General features: G+C 42.2%; 1 protein-coding gene across 1 annotated transcript in view; it reads right to left on the reverse strand.

Annotated features, from left to right (window-relative positions):
* LOC126268133 (1-phosphatidylinositol 4,5-bisphosphate phosphodiesterase gamma-1) overlaps positions 1-20,701 on the reverse strand; it is a 255,096-nt gene that overhangs the window by 127,699 nt on the left and 106,696 nt on the right. The window contains exon 11 of the mRNA XM_049973664.1: positions 13,684-13,825. Within this exon, the coding sequence (XP_049829621.1) occupies positions 13,684-13,825 (142 nt within the window). The remainder of the gene's footprint in view (positions 1-13,683; positions 13,826-20,701) is intronic.

A 20,701-nucleotide genomic window follows, 5' to 3' on the forward strand; every position in this document is an offset into this window, starting at 1 on the left:
TAATAGTGCTAATATTAATATTACTGAAATTTTTAGTTCTACACATGCAACTCATTTAGAGGTACACCTTTTTTTACCATTTCTGAAACAGAAACTTGTCCATGGAGTAAGAGTAGTTTTTCATGAGAAATGACTAAGCTAGGTTTAAAACTTGATCTGCTACTTGCCAGACACTTTATGTTGTTGGGAAAATGATCAAATATTTTTCTTGCTGAATAAGGTACTCCTTTCCCTTTCTGAACAACTGACAGCTTCAATAATGGATAGGAAAGATCATTTTTTCCCTCTAGTTTTGTATGTGTGAAAATCACTGCTCTTCACTAATTGAGATGGATTATTTGTAATGAATTGTATTAGCGAATATATGTACTCCAATGGTGCAGTTAAAATACCTAACTCCTTGAAAAGGTACCTACATGACGTCCTTGGGTGAACACCACTAATTATTCTCACTGCTCTCTTTAGTGCAATCAATAATTTATGTCTAAGTGGCGAGTTACCCGAAAAAACTATTCCATAAGACATTATTGAGAGGAAATATGCACAGAACGTTAGGAGGCTGATCTGTTTATTACCAAGACTAGTGATTATACTAAGAGTGAAAGAAGCTGAACTTTGAGAAGCACAGTAATATGCTTCTTCCAGTTCAAGTTGTCGTCAATGTTAACACCCAAAAATTTGGAGAAATCTACCCTGTTAACTGAGCCCTGTTCATATGCTACATCAATTGTCGGTATGACTCTATTCGCTGTACAGAACTGGATATAGTGAGCTTTTTCAAAATTAATGGGAGTCCATTTTCTGAGAACCACTTAATAATTCTTTGAAAGACATCCTTAACAATATCGTCAGCTGCTTTTTCTGGAATGGGATTTATTATAACACTCGTGTCATCTGCAAAAAGTGTACTAGTTCCACTTGCTGAATGTTAAGCGGGAGGTCATTCACATGAATAAGGAACAGCAGAGGAAATAAAATTGAGCCCTGTTGGACTCGCTTTGTGATAACTCCCCATTGACTAGAATTTACCACCCTCCCAACATTATGTGTGCTATTCAGCATAACTTTTTGCTTTCTTTTCATTAAGTGTGATTCAAACCAGCTGTGTATATTGCTTTCAGTTCCATAAAACCTGAGCTTTTCTAAGAGTGTGACATGATCAACACAGTCAAATGCCTTGGAGAGATTACAAAAAATACCAACTGGTGATAATTTGTTTTTTAGGGCTTGTACTATTTAATGGGTAAATGTGTAGATAGCATTCTCAGTCTAGTAACCCTTCCGGAATCCGAACTGTGACATACTGAATAAATTATTTCCACTTAAATGCGACACTACTCTTGAATACATAAATTTTTCGAATATTTTAGAAAATGACATCAGCAATGAGAATGGTCCATAATTATTTAAGTCACTCATGCCCCCTTTCTTATGAAGAAGTCTGACAATTGCGTATTGCAATCTGTCTGGAAAAATTCCCTGTGCCAGCGAAGCATTACATATATCGCTCAGGACTCCACTTATTAAATTGAAACAACACTTCAAAATTCTATTAGAGACTCCGTCAACATCACATGAGCTCTTGTTTTTCAGTATATTTATAATTTCCTTAATTTCAGTGGGGGATACTGGTGCTATTTCTAAAGTCCTGGGGAATGACGTTTTTAACTTTTTTTTTTTTCAACTGAACCCTTTAATCCTATTTTTGCTGCTACATTCAGAACGTGTTTGTTAAAAATACTTGCAACTTGTGAATTATCACTCACTACATAATCATTTAGCTTTATTGCTACGGTATGCTGCGCACAATCAGGCTGCCCCATCTCCCGTTTGACAATATTCCATATAGTTTTAATCTTATTATCTGCATTATTAATTTCTGTCAGAACACATAAGCTTATCAACTTCTTAATGACTTTCCTTAAAATACTAAAGGATGTTTTGTAGTAAGCAAGTAACGTCAGATCCTGACTTATGCTGACCTGTCAATATATTTCCCGCTTCCTCTTACACGATATCTTAATTCTCTCAGTAATCCATGGCTTACTTGACTTCGTAATGGCTTTTTTGGATAACATTTCAGGAAAGCAACTCTCAAATATTGAGACAAATTTACGGTGGAATAAAATGAATTTGGCATCAGCATCATTTTCTGTGTATACTTCAGCCCATTCTACCTCTTCTAGGCTGCACTTAAAGCTCTGTATCCCGTTCGCACTAATAAGCCTCCCTGCCTTGTGTGAACCTGCCTGAATCCTGTAAGGTGCTATATGCTATATGCGTTATTTCCATTTACTGTGTATCATTATCAGATAGCCCATTAACAACTGGGTACACATTAATTGATTCTCCCTGAGGACTGTCCATGAAAATGTTGTAAGTGACCTACTATCCTGCTACACACAAGATGGAACATTTACAACAGATACTAGATTGTAACAATCAAACAAAGATTATAGCTCATTTTTCCTATCCGTATCTTTTAAGAAATCTACATTAAAACCACCACAAACCACTAACTGCTTCTTTTTGTCCTACAAGTAGCTCAATAATGCCTCAAGATTTTTCATGAATAGCTGAAAATTACCTTGAGCAGATCTGTACATTGTTACAATTACTATAGAAGTAAATTGCAGTAGCACTATTCAGGTGCAGGTCATGACTCGTGTAACCCCACCTCCCAATTGCATTAACAGGTACAGCACAGATATGAGATTTAGTTTCTGCCCTCAGTAGCCCCCCACCCCCAGCTCTCTGTTAACATGGTTGACAGCCGTATTAACCCAGGGCTGGTCACGGCACTGCAAAACATCCACAAACCCCATACAAGTGTGAGCTGTTGCTGCACCTATTACATCCAGGTCACACCTAATACTATAGTCCGAATTGCTAGCCAGGCCGTTTCCTGCTCCTCCTACTATAAGAACATGGTCCCCACCATCAAAATCTTTGCACAAGGCCCCTAGGTTTTCTGTAACCTGGCTAAGCTTAGCACTAGGTTTCACAATGCTTGTGACCTGGTACTAGACTCCTAGCCTATCCTGTAGCAACTGGCCTACACCTCTCCCATGACTGCTAGCTAACAGCAAGACTCTTTTCTTTCTGCTTGACCTAGCATTACAATTGTTACTTCGAGTCTGCTGCGCCCTACTTTGCTCAAAAACTGTTTGAGGCTCTTCTATTTCAGGTAACAAATCACATTGACTGCTCACTGAAATCTGAATGATTTCTGAGGTTTCCTCCTTCTGACTACGACTTGTTACCTGTTCCCAGCTCCCATTCTCTCTTCCCCCCTTCAACCTGTTTAATTCAAAGGACACGATTTCTAGTTCAGCCTGAAGGGCACAAATATTTTTTCCCTGTTCCACGATTTCCACTATGTATTTTCACATACAGTGGGAAGAGAATGTTGTTTGTAAATACATACTGTCGATCATAGCTTACTTTCTTATCATCTTTGGAGACATCAGTATATATTGTGTTAAAGGTTGTGTAATTATGGAAGAACAAATAGAAACTATGGCAATGAATATTAGGGTCATTGATGCCACACTAGAGGTGTATACATACTACAGGTCAAGCAATACACCACAGGAGGGGCTGGGAGGAAGGGGGAGAGGGGGCTGCTGTTCCCAGTTTGTGAATGATTCATATGGAGACAAATGTTGATGTTCTGAGAAGAACTCTGTAACAAACAATGATGTTCTGGCTTTTAGGCAATCTTAAACAGGCAGTTAATTAAGAGCGGTTGATGGAATATTTTTAATAGGTGGAAAACCAGCTGCTACAAAAATACTATCAACAGGAACTGTAGGAAGAGTCTCCAATCACAAGACGGTCTCCACTGTGGTGCATAGGATCTAGTAGTCCTAAAACAGGAGTTGCTGACCCATAATCGATGCATCCATGGTTCAGTTGACGAAGTGCGAAGACCTCTGTGACAGTGGGCTCCAGGCAGTAAAGGTGTCTTATTGGTCTGTAGTTGACTATAGTGTGGGGGTTATACTGAATTTCAGTATAGGTAAAATGATACTTTCTGTCCACTGAGTGGGAAAAACTGCTTGTTAAAGATCATCAGATAACTTTGTTTGCTATTGCCATTAATGTGGATAAGCATTTGGTTTGGTTTGGTTTGGTATACAAGTCGGTGAAAGTACGAGATGTGTTTTTTAAGTAAGTACCATTTTGAAATTTAAAAAAAGACATGCTGAGATATCTCAATAATTTTATTTTTACACGAAAGCCTGTACCTTAATCTACGCACTGACGCCATTACATTTCGATTCGTCCTCATTTATGTTGTGTACTGAGTGTTTAAGGTGCCTCCAATAATCGTGAGTCCCGCCGACTGTGGAGTACGGGCTGTTATAAGATTTCTTAGTGCCAAAGGCCTAAAAGCAATCGATATTCATCGTGAGATCTGTGCAGTTTATGGAGAAAACATTATGAGTGATGGAATGGTAAGAAAGTGGGTGAGAGCATTTAAAGATGGCCACACAAATGTGCATGATGAACAATGGAGTGGGCGTCATTCGGTCATTAATGAAAGTTTAGTGCAGGAAGTGGACAATAAGGTGAGAGAAAGCAGACACTTTATGATTTCCTCCTTGCGGGATGACTTTCCTAATGTTTCTCATAGTGTTTTTATGGCATTGTGACCGAGCACTTGAATTACTGAAAATTGTGCACACGTTGGGTACCGAAAATGTTGACAGATGTGCACAAAACCAAACATTTAAACAGCACATTGACTTTCCTTGAGCGGTACCATGACGACGGTGATGATTTCTTAAGCCAATTTTTTATGGGCAATGAAACATGGGTGCCCTACATCACACCAGAATCAAAGCAACAGCCCATGGAAGTTGAGAAAGGGCTCCTTTTTGCTGCAAGACAATGGCCGTCTGCATTTGGCGAATCAGACCAAAGATCTCATCACATCTTTTTGATTGGAAACTCTAGATCATCCTCCGTGCAGCCCCGATCTAGCGCCCAGTGACTACCATCTGTTCCCGAACTTGAAGAAACACCTGGGCAGTCAGCGCCTTCAAAACGGAAATTATGTAGAAACGTAGATTAAGGTACATGCTTTCATGTAAAAATTAAATTATTGAGATATCTTAGCACGTCTTTTTTAAATTTCAAAATGGTACTTACTTCAAAAACATGCCTCGTACTTTGTATTGTATATGGTATCCAAGCCTGTGAAAGTACTCTGCATTGTGGTAGTGCATTGTTGAATTCCCAGTCTGTAAAACAGGCATTATAGATCGTTTCAGTACAGTCATCACCTGTAATTTGGCTATGTCTAAAGGATTGGTTTGATGTACTCCATGGTCTAAACACCAGGTATTCCAGCTGGGAAAGAATGGCCATAATATGTCACAGTTTTGCTCTCATCTGGGGATCTGCTGTATGTGCAGTCACTGAAGAAACATTGTTCCCAACAATCCCACTCCTATTGTTTGATTAAATAATAGTGTTTTGCTCATGGCTATCTTTATATAAAATTAACAATGTAGGAAAAAGACAGATTGCTACTTACTGTGAAGAAGAAACATCAAGTTGCAGCCAGATACAATTAAAAGACATTTATATAAAGCTGTCAGCCACAGCCTTCATCAGCAAAACACACACACACACACACACACACACACACACACACACACACACACACACACACACAAAGCTCACGTACACATGACTGACAACTCCAGCACTGCGGCCTGAGATGCTGGAGTTGGCGATTGTGTGTGTGTGAGGTGTGCTTGATTGTGTGTGTGAATGGTGTGTGCCTCTTTTACTGATGAAGGCTGTAGCTGAAAGCCTTATGTAAGCATCTTTTAATTGGGCCTGAACGCAACTTGACATATCTTCTTTATGGTACGTAGAAATCTGTCTTTTCCTATATTGTTGATATTCCTACCTGGAGTGTCCACAGATTGATTTATATAAAATTAGATTATTAGGAGAGGGAAGTCTCCTACATACTTCTATTGTAATGCTCTTTGTCTCTTTCTTCTGGTCTCGGCTATGTTTTGACACCACCACGGGACAGAATTGTGGTGAAATGCGCCAGAGTAGTATGGTATCATACTGTGTGCTTTGCGAGTAATCACATGCATTGTTTCTTGCACTATCTCATCAATGTCCTTTTCTGGAGGTAAACTAAAATGCATTGGAGTCCCTTTATTTCTCACAATGAATTTAAAATCCATGAAGACCACTCACCTATTTGACCTCTATTAATCATTAACAATATGAATTAGAAGAGTTTGCTGCTCACTTCACAGATGAAGCATCGAATGGCAGATGGAACATTTGGAATAGACTAAGCTCTCGGATGAATTCCGTCATCAGATGGAACTGAATTCAGTCCAAACCTGCCTTGGAACACCTTCAGTACCGAGCAACTATCGTATCATCCTATGTCAGCAGGATGTCTAGTTTCCAACTATATTTTGTTTCAGCATTTTACTACGCCACCTTCTGGTCCCTGACCAACGTGTAGGAAGATTCTACCGTGGTTGCGATAAAAATAGGGGCTGGCATTACTGGTACCAGTAGACTTTTGCTATAGTCATCACTTCAAACATCATCTGCCAACTTGGCAAAAGTCTACTGGTACCAGTATTGCTGGCCCCTGTTTTGGTCACAACCAAAGTAGAATCTTCCTACATGTTGGTCAGGGGCCTGAAGATGGTGTAGTAAAACGTTGAAACTCATTGCCAAACAAAATAAGGTTGGAAACTAGATGCCTGGAAGGTGTTTAATTTGACATCTTGCATCAAACAGCCAAGTCCTGCGACCATCTCTAAAAAGGTGGACATATGGCGACTATGTCAATAGGCGTAACTGATTGTGGATATGGAGGGGCGTGTGGTGAGCACATCACTCTCCTGACTTATCAGTTTTTGTGACTGTAGATGCTACTTCTGAATCAAGTAGCTCCTCCATTGGCCTGACAAGGGCTGAGTGTATCCTGCTTGCAACACCGATCAGCAGACACAGATAGTCACTCCTCCAAGTACTGCCAAGCCCAAAGGTGCTTAACTTTGGTGATCCGACAGGAATTGGTGTTACCACTGCTGCATGGCCATTGGCCTCCATCAGAAGACACATATACATAAATAATATGAACAGTAAAACTGGCTGTGTAATACTGTTAATTTGATTATCTCATTGTATTTCTCTGCTATGTTACTATATCGTAGATCGAAAATATCTTCTGTATTAATTGGGCAAAGTACCAGAATTGAAATGATTTTTTCATCATCATCATCATCATCATCATCATCATCATCTAAGACTGATTATGCCTTTCAGCGTTCAGTCTGGAGCGTAGCCCCCTTATAAAATTCCTCCATGTTTCCCTATTCAGTGCTAACATTGGTGCCTCTTCTGATGTTAAACTTATTACTTCAAAATCATTCTTAACTGAATCCAGGTATCTTCTCCTTGGTCTGCCCCGACTCCTCCTACCCTCTACTGCTGAACCCATGAGTCTCTTGGGTAACCTTGCTTCTCCCATGCGTGTAACATGACCCCACCATCTAAGCCTGTTCATCCTGACTGCTACATCTATAGAGTTCATTCCCAGTTTTTCTTTGATTTCCTCATTGTGGGCACCCTCCTGCCATTGTTCCCATCTGCTAGTACCTGCAATCATCCTAGCTACTTTCATTTCAGTAACCTCAACCTTGTTGATAAGGTAACCTGAATCCACCCAGCTTTCGCTCCCATACAACAAAGTTGGTCGAAAGATTGAACTTAGTCTTGGTACTGACTTCCTTCTTGCAGAAGAGAGTAGATCGTAGCTGAGCGCTCGCTGCATTAGTTTTGCTACACCTCGCTTCCAGTTCTTTCACTATGTTGCCATCCCTTGAGAATATGCATCCTAAGTACTTGAAACTGTCCACCTGTTCTAACGTTGTTCCTCCTATTTGGCACTCAATCCGTTTATATTTCTTTCCCACTGACATTACTTTCGTTTTGGAGATGCTAATCTTCATACCATAGTCCTTACATTTCTGATCTAGCTCTGAAATATTACTTTGCAAACTTTCAATTGAATCTGCCATCACAACTAAGTCATCCGCATATGCAAGACTGCGTATTTTGTGTTCACATATCTTAATCTCGCCCAGCCAGTCTATTGTTTTCAACATATGATCCATAAATAATATGAACAACAGTGGAGAAAGATTGTAGCCTTGTATTACCCCTGAAACTACTCTGAACCATGAACTCAATTTACCGTCAACTCTAACTGCTGCCTGACTATCCATGTAAAGACCTTAAATTGCTTGCAAAAGTGTGCCTCCTATTCCATAATCTCGTATAACAACAATAACTTCCTCCTAGGAACCCGGTCATATGCCTTTTCTAGATCTATAATGCATAGATACAATTCCCTGTTCCACTCATAACACTTCTCCATTATTTGCCGTAAGCTAAAGATCTGGTCCCGACAACCTCTAAGAGACCTAAACCCACACTGATTTTCATTCAATTGGTCCTCAACTAATACTCGCACTTTCCTTTCAACAATACCTGAGAAGATTTTACCCAAATGCTTATTAAAGAGATACCTCTGTAGTTGTTAAAATCTTTTCTGTTTCCATGTTTAAAGATTGGTGTGATTACTGCTTTTGTCCAGTCTGATGGAACCTGTCCCGACTCCCAGGCCATTTCAATTATCCTGTGTAGCCATTTAGGACCTGACATTCCACTATATTTGATGAGTTCTGACTTAATTTCATCCACCCCAGCTACTTTATTGCACTGCAATCTAATGACCATTTTCTCCACTTCCTCAAATGTGATCCTATTTCCATCATCATTCCTATCCCATTCTACCTCGAAATCTGAAACATTACTGAACGTATTTTCACCTACATTGAGCAACTCTTCAAAACATTCCCTCCATCTTCCCAAGGCATCCACAGGATTCACCAGCAGTTTTCCTGACCTGTCCAAAATATTTGTCATTTCCTTCTTACCTCCCTTTTGAAGACTGCTAATTACACTCCAGAATGGTTTTCCAGCAGCTTGACCCATAGTCTCCAACCTGTTTCCAAAGTCTTCCCAAGATTTCTTCTTGGATGCTGCAATTATCTGTTTGGCTTTGTTTCTTTCTTCAACATAACTTTCTCTGTCTACCTGAGTTCTAGTATGTAGCCATTTTTGATACGCCTTCATTTTCCTTTTACAGGCTGCCTTGACTGTGTCATTCCACCAAGCTGTTTGCTTCATCCTACTTTTACACACTACTGTTCCAAGACATTCTGTAGCCACTTCTAGTACTGTGTCCCTGTACCTTGCCCATTCCTTTTCCAATGACTGTAATTAACTACATTCAACTAACTGGTACCGTTCTGAGATAGTTGTTATGTACTTGTGCCTGATTTCCTTATCCTGAAGTTTCTCCACTCTTATCCTTCTACATATGGACCTGACCTCCTGCACTTTTGGCCTCACAATCCCAATTTCACTGCAGATTAAATAATGATCAGCGACATCAAAGAATCCCCCGAATACACGTGTGTCCTCACAGCCTTCCTGAATTCCTGATCTGTTATTATATAGTCAATGACAGATCTGGTTCCCCTGCTTTCCCAAGTATACCGGTGAATGTTCTTATGTTTAAAAAAGGAGTTTGTGATTACTAAGCCCATACTGGCACAGAAATCCAAGAGTTGTTTCCCGTTCCTGTTGGCCTCCATATCCTCTCCAAATTTACCCATAACCTTTTCATACCCTTCTGTTCGGTTTCCAATCCTGGCATTAAAATCACCCATGAGCAGAACACTGTCCTTGTCCTTTATTCTAACAACTACATCACTGAGTGCCTCATAAAAACTACCCATCTTATCTTGATCTGTCCCTTCACAATGCCAATATACTGACAATCCTAATTTTCTTGCTAGACACTGTCAAATCTATCCACATCAGTCATTCGTTTACATACTTTATTGCAACTACGCTGGGTTCCATTTCTTTCCTGATGATGTAAAGCCCTACACCCCATTGTGCTATTCCAGCTTTGACTCCTGACAGGTAGACCTTATATTCTCCCATGATTTTTTTAAAGTGCAAAATTTATCACCACTTAGCTCCAAGTGAACTTATTTTTGTGACACTGCTCTCTTCTTGATTGTGTTCATGCTGCTGCTGTTGTTGTTGTTGTTTTCAGTCCAGAGACTGGTTTGATGCAGCTCTCCCTCCTACCCTATCCAGTGCAAGTCCCTCCATCTCCATGCACCTACCAAAACCTACGTACTTCTGAATCAGTTTAGTGCACTCATCTCTTGGTCTCCCTCAACGATTTTTACCCTCCACGCCACCCTCTAATACTAAATTGGTGATCCCTTAATGCCTCAGAACATGTCCTACCAACTGATTCCTTCTTCTAGTCAGGTTGTGCCACAAATTCCTGTTCTCCCCAATTCTGTACAGTACCACCTCATTAGTTACGTGATCCATCCACCTAATCTTCAGCATTCTCCTGTAGCACCCACTTTTGAAAGCCTCTATTCACTTCCTGTCCAAACTATTTATCAGCCACGTTTCACTTCCATACAAGTCAACAACCAAGGACCAGTTTTCCCACTTCATGACAATATTATCGCACAGAATCAGGTTGGAACTCACAAAAAACTAAGAATCTCAGCGGCACATTACTCATCTGAGCCATGACATCATAAAAACACACCTTAATAAAGCACTGTCCAATAACCAGTGGCGGATCCTAACAAGTCACTAAATAAAGTATCGTAACTAAGTGTGGTACAAATACTGCCCATATTCACATGAAACTTAACAGTTCACAAACAGTATCATACTGTAATAATCCACTAGAAAGAAGTTCCCTGCAATAGCTCATTTAGTTCAGTTGTCTACTAAAGTCACAGTGCGCAGCAGTGGTTTATTCAAGTGACAAAGTCTAAACTCCCTACCAACAGTTCAGTGAAAATATTCATTAACTTGAATTACAACAAATCACTTGAAAGTTAGACATCAACATTTACTTAATTTTCTGAGTAGCAAGATCAGGTGAAAAAGGTGGTGTCGAAAAACATCCCACCCAAACTCCTGTATAGTGCTTTTTGTCAGTCTAGTAGAATGCAGGTGGAAGTTATTGTGAAAGACCAACACTTCACACAGTCTTCCTGTTTGTCATTCTTGGACTGCATCTGAAAGACATCTCAGTTGTTGACAATAAATGTTAATAGCAATGGTTACACCTTGGTGAAGCAATTTGTAGCACATCACACAAACACTGTTCCACCATATGCATAATGCCATCTTTTGTGCTCTCACACAGGTTTTCGAATGGGGAGTTGCCGCTTTGTTCAGGCTCAACCACTCCTTCCTTTTCCTTATGTTAGCATAAAGATACCTTTTCTCATCACCAGTGACTATATAGGATAGAAACAGTCTGCGTTGTTCCCAAGCCAATTGATGATAAGCAAGCAGAGATGCACATATGGCCACTCCTTGATTTTTACAATTTTGGCTTAGAGCATGCCGTTCTCATACAACAGATTCTTGAACCTTCCTCGTTGCATGGAAATGTTGCACAACGGTGGAATGATAAAAGTTCATCACATTTGCCAGTTTTCTAGTATACTGATGTGGATCATTTAGAATTCATGTGTTTAAACGATCTCCATTGAACCCAGAATGTCACTAGTGTAAAAATGATCGTCCTTAAAACAAGAAAACCATTTTATTGCCATGGCCTGTGCCATAGCATTATCCCAGCACACAGTTCAAATGTTTCTCACTGCCTATGCTGCTGTCATCCCTCTACTGAACAACTCAAACAGAGGAATATGTCAGAAATGTTCTGATTTTTCCACATGGCACTCCATTTTCTAGCATATGTAGCTCGACTCTCAATCTACGAATGGCAATGTGAACTACAAATAAAAAAAGACTTGATAAATAGACCCATAGCAACTGGAACACCAACATGCAAACGAAAACAAGACCAACTCATGCACCAAACTAATACTATAAGACGGACCTGATCAGCCAAAACGGTCTCATTATCCTTGGCAGTAATACGACCTTACAGGATAACCATGGAGGCCATGGAATACCACACTATGGCTGCCCAAATCACTACCAAGCTACCATTATGTTTCACTCTTGGCCTATAAGCTCAGCCAAAAGTTGGAAATAGTGTGAAACAAGACTCATCCAGCCAAATGACTTTCTTCCATTGCTCCATAGTCCAGGTTTCATAGCTTCAGTAGCACATTTTCCTGTTATGAGCATTTGCATCAGTGATGTAAGGTTTTGAAATCCCAGCTCACCCACCTATTTCCAGCATCTGGAGTTCCCTCTGTGTTGTTTTGGTACTGACACAGCTCGCGAGTGCAACATTCAATTCTGCGGTGACTTTTCCACTGTCATGATCTTAGTTTCTGTTACAGTCACATGACCAGTATCATAATCACTGATCACACACTTTAGCCAACAGTGTGACCAGCACATGATATTCCCTCCCTTTCCCAGTATGGGGTATAAATCTTCGATATAGTCCTCTTGAAATGCCAAACACTCCACGTACCTTTGTTATGAAAGCATCCACCATAGAAGCAACAACAATTTGCCCATGTTCGAATTTATTTAGCTATGACAAAATGTCCTATCAACAACTCAGAACAGTGTTCCGACTATGACTGACACTTGCAAGATATTTAGGACATTGCAGCGGAAGTAGTATAATCTTGCCTTCCTCTGACCTGTGAACCAGCTCACAGAGACAGAGGGGCAAAAAATACAGTTCGACAAAGACTCTGAAGTATAATGCAACTTGACATTTTTTACAACTATAAAGCATTATCAGACTGAAGATCACATCAAGTGTCATAACTGGATTTATAATCTGAAACTGATCCACTAAAACACCGAAGCACATCACTGGCTGCAGATGCTTTGAAACATATAACAAAAAAGTAACTGAGCTAATATACTAGACAGAAAAATGATGAAATTATAATAACAGACATTCCCTTCAGTACAGTCCTACAAGACCACTGTTAACCCAAAAAAAAAAAATGTTATTTCCTTTAGTCTCAATGTCCCATGCTTTTGACCCAAAACCGGTCAGATAGCTCTAGAGAAAACAAATACTTGTCTTCTTTCCCTTCAGCAAAGTTCGTTAATGATTCCATGGTTCTCCCAAAAATGTGGATGACAAAAACAGTAATGATAGGTTTGGTAATCACACAGCATCTTCATCTTCATAGCTTTACCTACTTACCCACCATGACAACAGTGCTATGTGCTGACATAATCAATGGAGAAGGAATACTCCATGATTAAACAGAACTCAGTTCTTATTATATTGGATCATATTGCTAACAAAAAAGAAAAAGGTTCAAATGGCTCTAAGAATTATGGAACTTAACATCTGAGGTCATCAGTCCCCTAGACTTAGAGCTACTTAAACCTAACTAACCTAAGAACATCACACACATCCATGCCCGAGGCAGGATTCGAACCTGTGACCATAGCAGCAGTGCGGTTCCAGACAGAAGCGCCTAGAACTGCTCGGCCACAACGGCCAGCTATTGCTAACAATTTCTCAAGGCAGCGAACAATAATTTTCATCAATCTATTTGTTGAAGGTAACTTAACTTACTGTGAGACAGTACTCAATACACTCACCTGACTACGAAGTGGATGTGATTGATAATGAGTGATCAGGCTGTACAGGCTATCAAAACAATTTGTGTCAATGAGGTAGTACTTTGTTTGATTATTTTCCTGCTTTGACCTAATGTGACAGTGATTGACCTTTCCCTGTCGCCTGAAAAATAGAGTAATACAGTCAAACATTACATCTAAAAGCATGTTAAGTAGCAATGTTAAGACATAATCAGGTGGTGAGGGGAAATGGATGGCAGAGGGATAACAAAATGAATTCCTTGAATAATGAAAAAAAAAATGGATTAAACCATAAACTATTCACTCCAGATGCACTATCATTAGCACATTAGGTATAATATCCTTCCATAATCACACATGTTTTTCTTTCAATAAGGTCAATGATTACATACAAAGTAACTCCAACATGTCATTTTGACCACAGCTACACAGTTACTGAAAATGAAAGAGATTTTTTCTATAACCACTTCATATAAGAAATACAAATGGCTTATTAGTACCAGAATATTCACTCCAATTCTCACCCACCCACAAAAATGTGCTCAACGCCACCATGAAAACTACACAGAATTCTGACCAAAAAACAGCATTGACAGTACACACCAAAGATATCAAATTTTGACCTCCTGTTGTCAATATCAATTTGTGATAAGGGATATGCGTAGCTCTCTTTCTGTCATTGAGCACATGTTTGTAGGTATTAGAAGATGTTATTGAATAATCTCACACGAACTTGGAGATTTAAATAAAGCAGCTGTGGAAAGACCTATATTTTAGTTGTGCTAAGTAACATACCATTCTCCTTTCTCTTTTTATATGATCCATTTCTTATACACTTCTAAAGGAAACCTACAGATAAAACAGAAATTCAGAATATAATTAAAGAACTCAAATGTAACAAGGCTTCTGGAAAGGCTTCAACTGCCGCAGAAATGTGGAAAAATGCCAGCAAGGGTGGGATGGAAAAAACTTCAAAAACGTTTGAGGAAAATCTGGAAAATAGAGAAAACTGCTGAAGACTGGAAATGTTGTATTCACACAAATCCTTAACACAAGAAATGAATTAAGACAGATGTCAACAAATACAAATAATGAATATCTTTAATGGCTGTTCATACAAAATCCTATTCAAGACCCTTCAAAACCACTTGGAAGAGCAATTAGACCATCAGCTTGGTGAATACCAAGGGGGAAGGAAGAACTAGTCCTGCCTAGAACAGATTATGAATTTGAAACTGACTGTAATAAACTGTTCTCTAAGAAGCAAAAATCTTTTCATAATCTTTGTAGACTTCGTGAAAACCTACATCTCTATAGACCGAGAAACTCTCTTCAATACACTAAAAGAATTTGGCACAGATATAAACTTTTGTCAGTAATTAAAGAAACATTGACAGAAATAAAGTCCAAATAAAATTCTGTGGAGAAATCTGGGAACTATTTTAAATAACAACTGGTGGAAAGCAAGCTGAAAAGCTCTTCAACTGTGCTTCGAAAAAAGGTCTTAAGAAAATGGAATCTTAGGTTTCAAGAAAGAACTTTCATGAAACCATCGATACAGCACCTCAGCAAACCAATCTGTTGTCAGTCTCAAAGCACTGCCATCCAAGCCACTGCATGCCACCATCACTCCGTATGGCCATGCCATGGCTCATCTGCTGCCATTCAATCCACAGGACCCACGCCTATAGTTTTCTTTGGTGGGCGCTATCTTCACTGGCTGTGGCATACCCCAGGAGGCCACAAAAATTTGCCATGGTAATCAACCAGTTGAAGCCGATATACGTAATGGAAGCCTGCAATGTCACCTCGTTACCTCCAGCCACCGACCGTTACTAGACACACTGGCACTGTCTCATGGCACAGCTCACCTCTTCTGAAATGCAGAGCATCCAGGTTCTCCTTTCCCTTGAGCAATGTGGGTACTAATAACTTTCTCAATTTATATGCCACCTCAAATGTCTGATGGAGGCAGACACGGTCTCCAACTGTTTTGTTTATAACATCTGGCTGGCTCACCTCCTGGCCTAAATAGAGACAGCAGTGGCGTCACACACCAACCTTCCACTCATCGACACCACCAGCCTCACTGACATGCTGCACGAGCCACTGTCGTCCCTGCCCATGACAGCAACCAACATGCATAGCCTTGACCTCCACCTGGTGTTGCCAGATGGCCGTCACCTTGCCAGCCACTCCACCACATGCTCACCCTCGCCGCGCGACGAGCTGCTGATGTCACCAGACCCGCCTCTCCCAGCAGCCCAAACATGCTCACCCGCTTCAGCGCAAACGTGGCAATTCTGAAAACGACCGTGGCACGACACAATCAAAGTCCCAACTGCCAGTGCAATGAGCGCTACCAATGCCGTGACTATCTGCACTGCTGAACTCCCTCATGACAGGGCCGGCCTCAGCTGGTTCCATGTGTGCTCTAGTCCAAATGCCACAAACTACAGAGAGTCTTGCTCCTGGCACCCAAATGACAAGGACCACTAGGATTTGGCACATCTGCCTGCTGTTTGGTCTCCCAGTGCCTGTTTGATCATGACACCTATTCTGCTACGCCATTCCTCATAGGTACCAACTTCAAGTTGTCTATCTTCTTGTGGCAACTTGTACAGGGCATTGGCACCACCTCAGCCATTCTCCTGATGGCAGCAAATAATTCCTCCATTGCTACGAGCAGTGTTCTTTATCATATCCCGGATCTCTAACTGGAACAGGACCTGCCCTGAACCTTCACTGTCACTGATGCCACTGACCCATTATTGATGAGGAATCCATCGTACACCACCATCTTCTCCCTGACATTGCTGGCTGATGCCTCATTTACATCAACACTGGCTGTTCTCTTTTATGTGAAGCAGGTGGCATCTTCTGGCCAATACATGACCTCCTGGTGCCATTTCCTGCTCTCTAATGCCCATACATCATGCCTTGGGAAATCTGCCATTCAACTGTACACTACACTGATACTAGCCCCAGACCATCCATCTTCTGCTAGCCACTTCACCTAGCACTGGATAAACTGAAGATTGCCAAGGCCAAGATTGATAAACTGCTCACTGCTGGCATATTGTGTCATTTGAAGAGCCCGCAGGCTTCCGACTTTACATCACCAAGAAGAAGGATGGCTCCTGGCAGCCACGCGGGGATTACTGGGAGCTAACTGTGCATACTATCCCTGACTGGTACCTGGTGCCATTCTTATGCAGCTACAACAGCATGCTGGCTGTGGCTACAATCTTCAGCACGATCAACTGCACTAATGCTTTCACCCAGGTTCCTGTCACACCCAAGGATATTGAGAAGATGCCATTCAGACTCTATGAGAGTCCGTCTGTAACCTTTGGCCTCTGTAACACTGCCCAGACATGGCAGTGGTTTTATGAAGGCATCCTGCGGGTTTCGCTCTGTTGGTTCACATATCTGGACAATGTACACTTATTTCCCGTTACGCCAAAGGAACACAGTGAGCACCTCTGCAGTATTTTTGGACACCTCCAGAAAAACAAAATCATTGTCAACATAGCAAAATGCACGCTCAGTAACAGTGAGATGGAATTCGTGGGCCGTGCCACCTCAGTTGCCAGCTCACATCCCTTGCCCACACCTGCACCACTGCTTTGTCACTGGACTACGAGTCACTTACCGCTGCCCAGGAACACGACCCAGAACTCGCCCGACTCTGCCACGATGCTGCCTCTGGCCTCCGCCTTCAATGCATGCTGGCTCCTGTCTCCAACAGAAATATCTGGTGTGACTTATCCAATGGCTCACCATGCCCCTTCCAAACCACTGTCTTCCACAAGGCCACATTCAACCAACTATACAACCTGGCACACCCCAGTTTGTGCGCATCTGCCACTCTGGTAATCCAGCACTTCTTGTGGATAGGTATTCAGAGGGACTGCAGCACCTGGGACTGCACCTGCCTCACCTGTCAGTGTGTCAACGTCCACCATCATGTACACGGCCCCGCCAAGGCTTTCCCAGGTGTCAGGCACCACTTGTCCACATTCATATGGACATTGTTGAACCCCCCCCCCCCCCCTACCTTTATTTGATGGCTACTACTACCTTTCATCAGGGTGGAAACGTTCACCCACCGGCCTGAGGCAATGTCAATAACCGATGTTACTGTAGCCATGGCAGCATCCACCTTCGTCTCCCCCATGGATTGCAGCTCTGGTTGCCCATGCCACATCACTATGGAATGTGGACACCAATTTATATTGGCCCTTTTTCGTGTACTGACGGATCTGTGTGGGGCTGACCTGTACCTGAGACTGAGCTACCACCCAACTGCCAAAGGCATGGTGGAACAGCTCCATTGCGCCTTGCTTAAAAGCCGCTCTCGCCTGCCACAACAGATGGACCGCTGCCCTGCCACTGGTACTTACTTCTCGATCTCCATGTTGTCCTCCACCCCACACCCCCCACCCCCCCAAGGCCAGCCTTGAGATGTTCACTGCTGACCTTGTTTAAGGCCAGATGATTGCTGTCCTGTCCCGGACAACTTCCTAGAGCCCATCAACCTGCCTGCAGATGCTGTCATTCCTAAGTTTGTTGCTAGATTGCAGGAATGCATTGCCCACCTGCGACCCAGGCTTCCCTAGCGCCAATGCAAATGCAGAACTTTCATTCAGTGACCTTGAGTCATGCACCCACATCATGTCGTGCATCAATGCTCACACCAGGTCCTGAAATTGGTCTCCAAGATGTTCACCTTGCACTGCCTGATATGTCGACCAACATTTTGATCGATAGATTGAAGCCTGCCTATACGCTGCTAACCCCACACCACTCATCTCAACTACCATTTACATCAACAACCCTGCAGACACACACGGCCGCTGATGACGTCACAACCTCTGATGACACCACCAATGGCACCACACCAATCACCTCTATCACCAAAGTTCATGATGTGCCCACCTACACCACAACAGCCAAAAGCACGGCCGGAAACTTACAATGCTACACGGGCGCCTCACCTGCTGATCCAGATGTCACCAACACAGATGCACAGGGCGCTAAGTTCCTGCTCCTCTACCTCCCCCACAGCCTACAACTGACCCAATGATTTCCCCTCTGCTGCTGTAACTGCCAGGTACAACCCCCCCCCCCCCCCCCCCAACCCCGACACCTCATCGCAGGCCCCGATGCTTCCGTAAAATGCAGCCACCCTGTCAACACCATCTTGTAGCTACCAGGCAACGCTGCTACGCCATCGCCGCCAGAGTGCCACACTGTCAACCGCACCCTGCATCTGTCCACGATTGTACGTGCAGCTCTAAAAGCAGCCTCAGACGATCTTGGCACAGCAACCCCGCCCTGTGCACCACTGCATGCTGTTGTACAGTGGACCAGCACTACTAACAGCCGGCCACTCTGCACTCCACATGCACAATGCCTTGACGTGCAGCTCATGGCCCCGCCACAGGACCAGCACCCCCCCCCCCCTCCCCCCGTGCCCCCTCCTTTGATGCCTCACCGCTGGCACAACACGATCCACCACCTTTATCAGCTTTCACCTCACCATGTCAGTCAACACCATAGCTCTGCTCTCTCGGGGAGGAGGGAGGGGAAAGATGAAGCTGTGTGGTGGTCTTTTGCTGCACAGCTGTCTGCCAGTTCCGTATACTCACAACTTGCTACAGCCGTCTGGTAAGGCAGCGAGTTTCACCCCTCATGCAGTACTTCCATTTGTGGCTGTCAATCTTGCCTTGCGACAGAACACTTCACCACTATGGGCACTGACTACCGGCTTAGGACAATAGCAGCCCTTAGTGAGTCTTCTGGTGACTGAGTTTCGCATGTCTTTCTCTGTCCCTCGTAGTGTCCACTTTGGTTGCTGCTCCACGCTCGCACTGTGAAGATCTGGCCACATGCTGATTCACTTGATGCCAGTGCTTTTGCAGTGCTGCAAGATGCCTAGCACACAATCACTGAGGATATTTTTTCGTGTCTTGCTCTTGTGCAGACTACAAATTTGGCCTCGTGTTTAAGTGCAGAAATATGATATGATGAACACTGGGACGGGCAACGGTTTCTCTGTTTCTATCATGCCATGCCGGGCTAGTGAATTCACATGTCAAATGAGTGACTGATTTACATTTTTGAATCTGAGGCTGTTTGTGTTACTCCAGCCATGTACGCTTCTGTCCTTTACATGTTTGTAACTTCACATATTACTTAGTTCAATAAAGTACAGAACCTTTCTTACCATGTTATTTGTTTCAGCAAAGTAAGGAACCTTCCTACAACTTCTTGAGATCCACAGATGGCCAAAATTTAAGAACGAAGAGGAAGAAGGAAGAGGAAGAGGAAGAGGAGGAGGAGGAGGAGCATAAGTATTTGTATATTTAGAAAAAGGTTATGATGAAGTTGACTGGAATACATCATATAATTCCAGGGCTGTTGCTCTAAGTGTCAAGAGGGCGTGGAAGTAGGCGATAATTCAGAAGGGAGTGAGAGAAGATTACTTTTTCTCTAGCACAAACAGTTTCCACATTGCAGGGGACAGAAAAATTGATGACTGTTAAGAATAATATTTTATTGCAATAAAGTTAATGTTTATTGATAAACAAAGTTGGTTAAGAATAAATATTAAGTGTTCCTACACATAAAACTGCAATAGAACCATATAGGGTAAACCAGATTCAAGGAGTATAACAGGGTCAAAGAGGGTAGGGTGCGGCCACGGAGATTAGAAGTTTGAGGGAAAGCAGTTTGCCGGATTGTGGTTGTGCCCTTCCATTCTTTGTAGGTCTGACTGAGAAGAGAAGTCCCTGCTCTCTCCATCCCACTAAGTCATAAAAAGCCACAACATCGTGTTTCACAAAGTTGTACCAAACCTCCTGCAGCTTGCCTTGTGAATTACTGGTGACAAAGAGCACAGACAATGCCAGGGGGTGTTTATTTTCCACAATGTGTGTTAACACTACACTGAAGGCGGATATGAGTTACTAATAACACTAAGATAAGAAAAGCACATGGACAGATTGCTACA

This window comes from Schistocerca gregaria, chromosome 4 (assembly GCF_023897955.1).
Source record: "Schistocerca gregaria isolate iqSchGreg1 chromosome 4, iqSchGreg1.2, whole genome shotgun sequence".
Taxonomy (NCBI): Eukaryota; Metazoa; Arthropoda; class Insecta; order Orthoptera; family Acrididae; genus Schistocerca; species Schistocerca gregaria.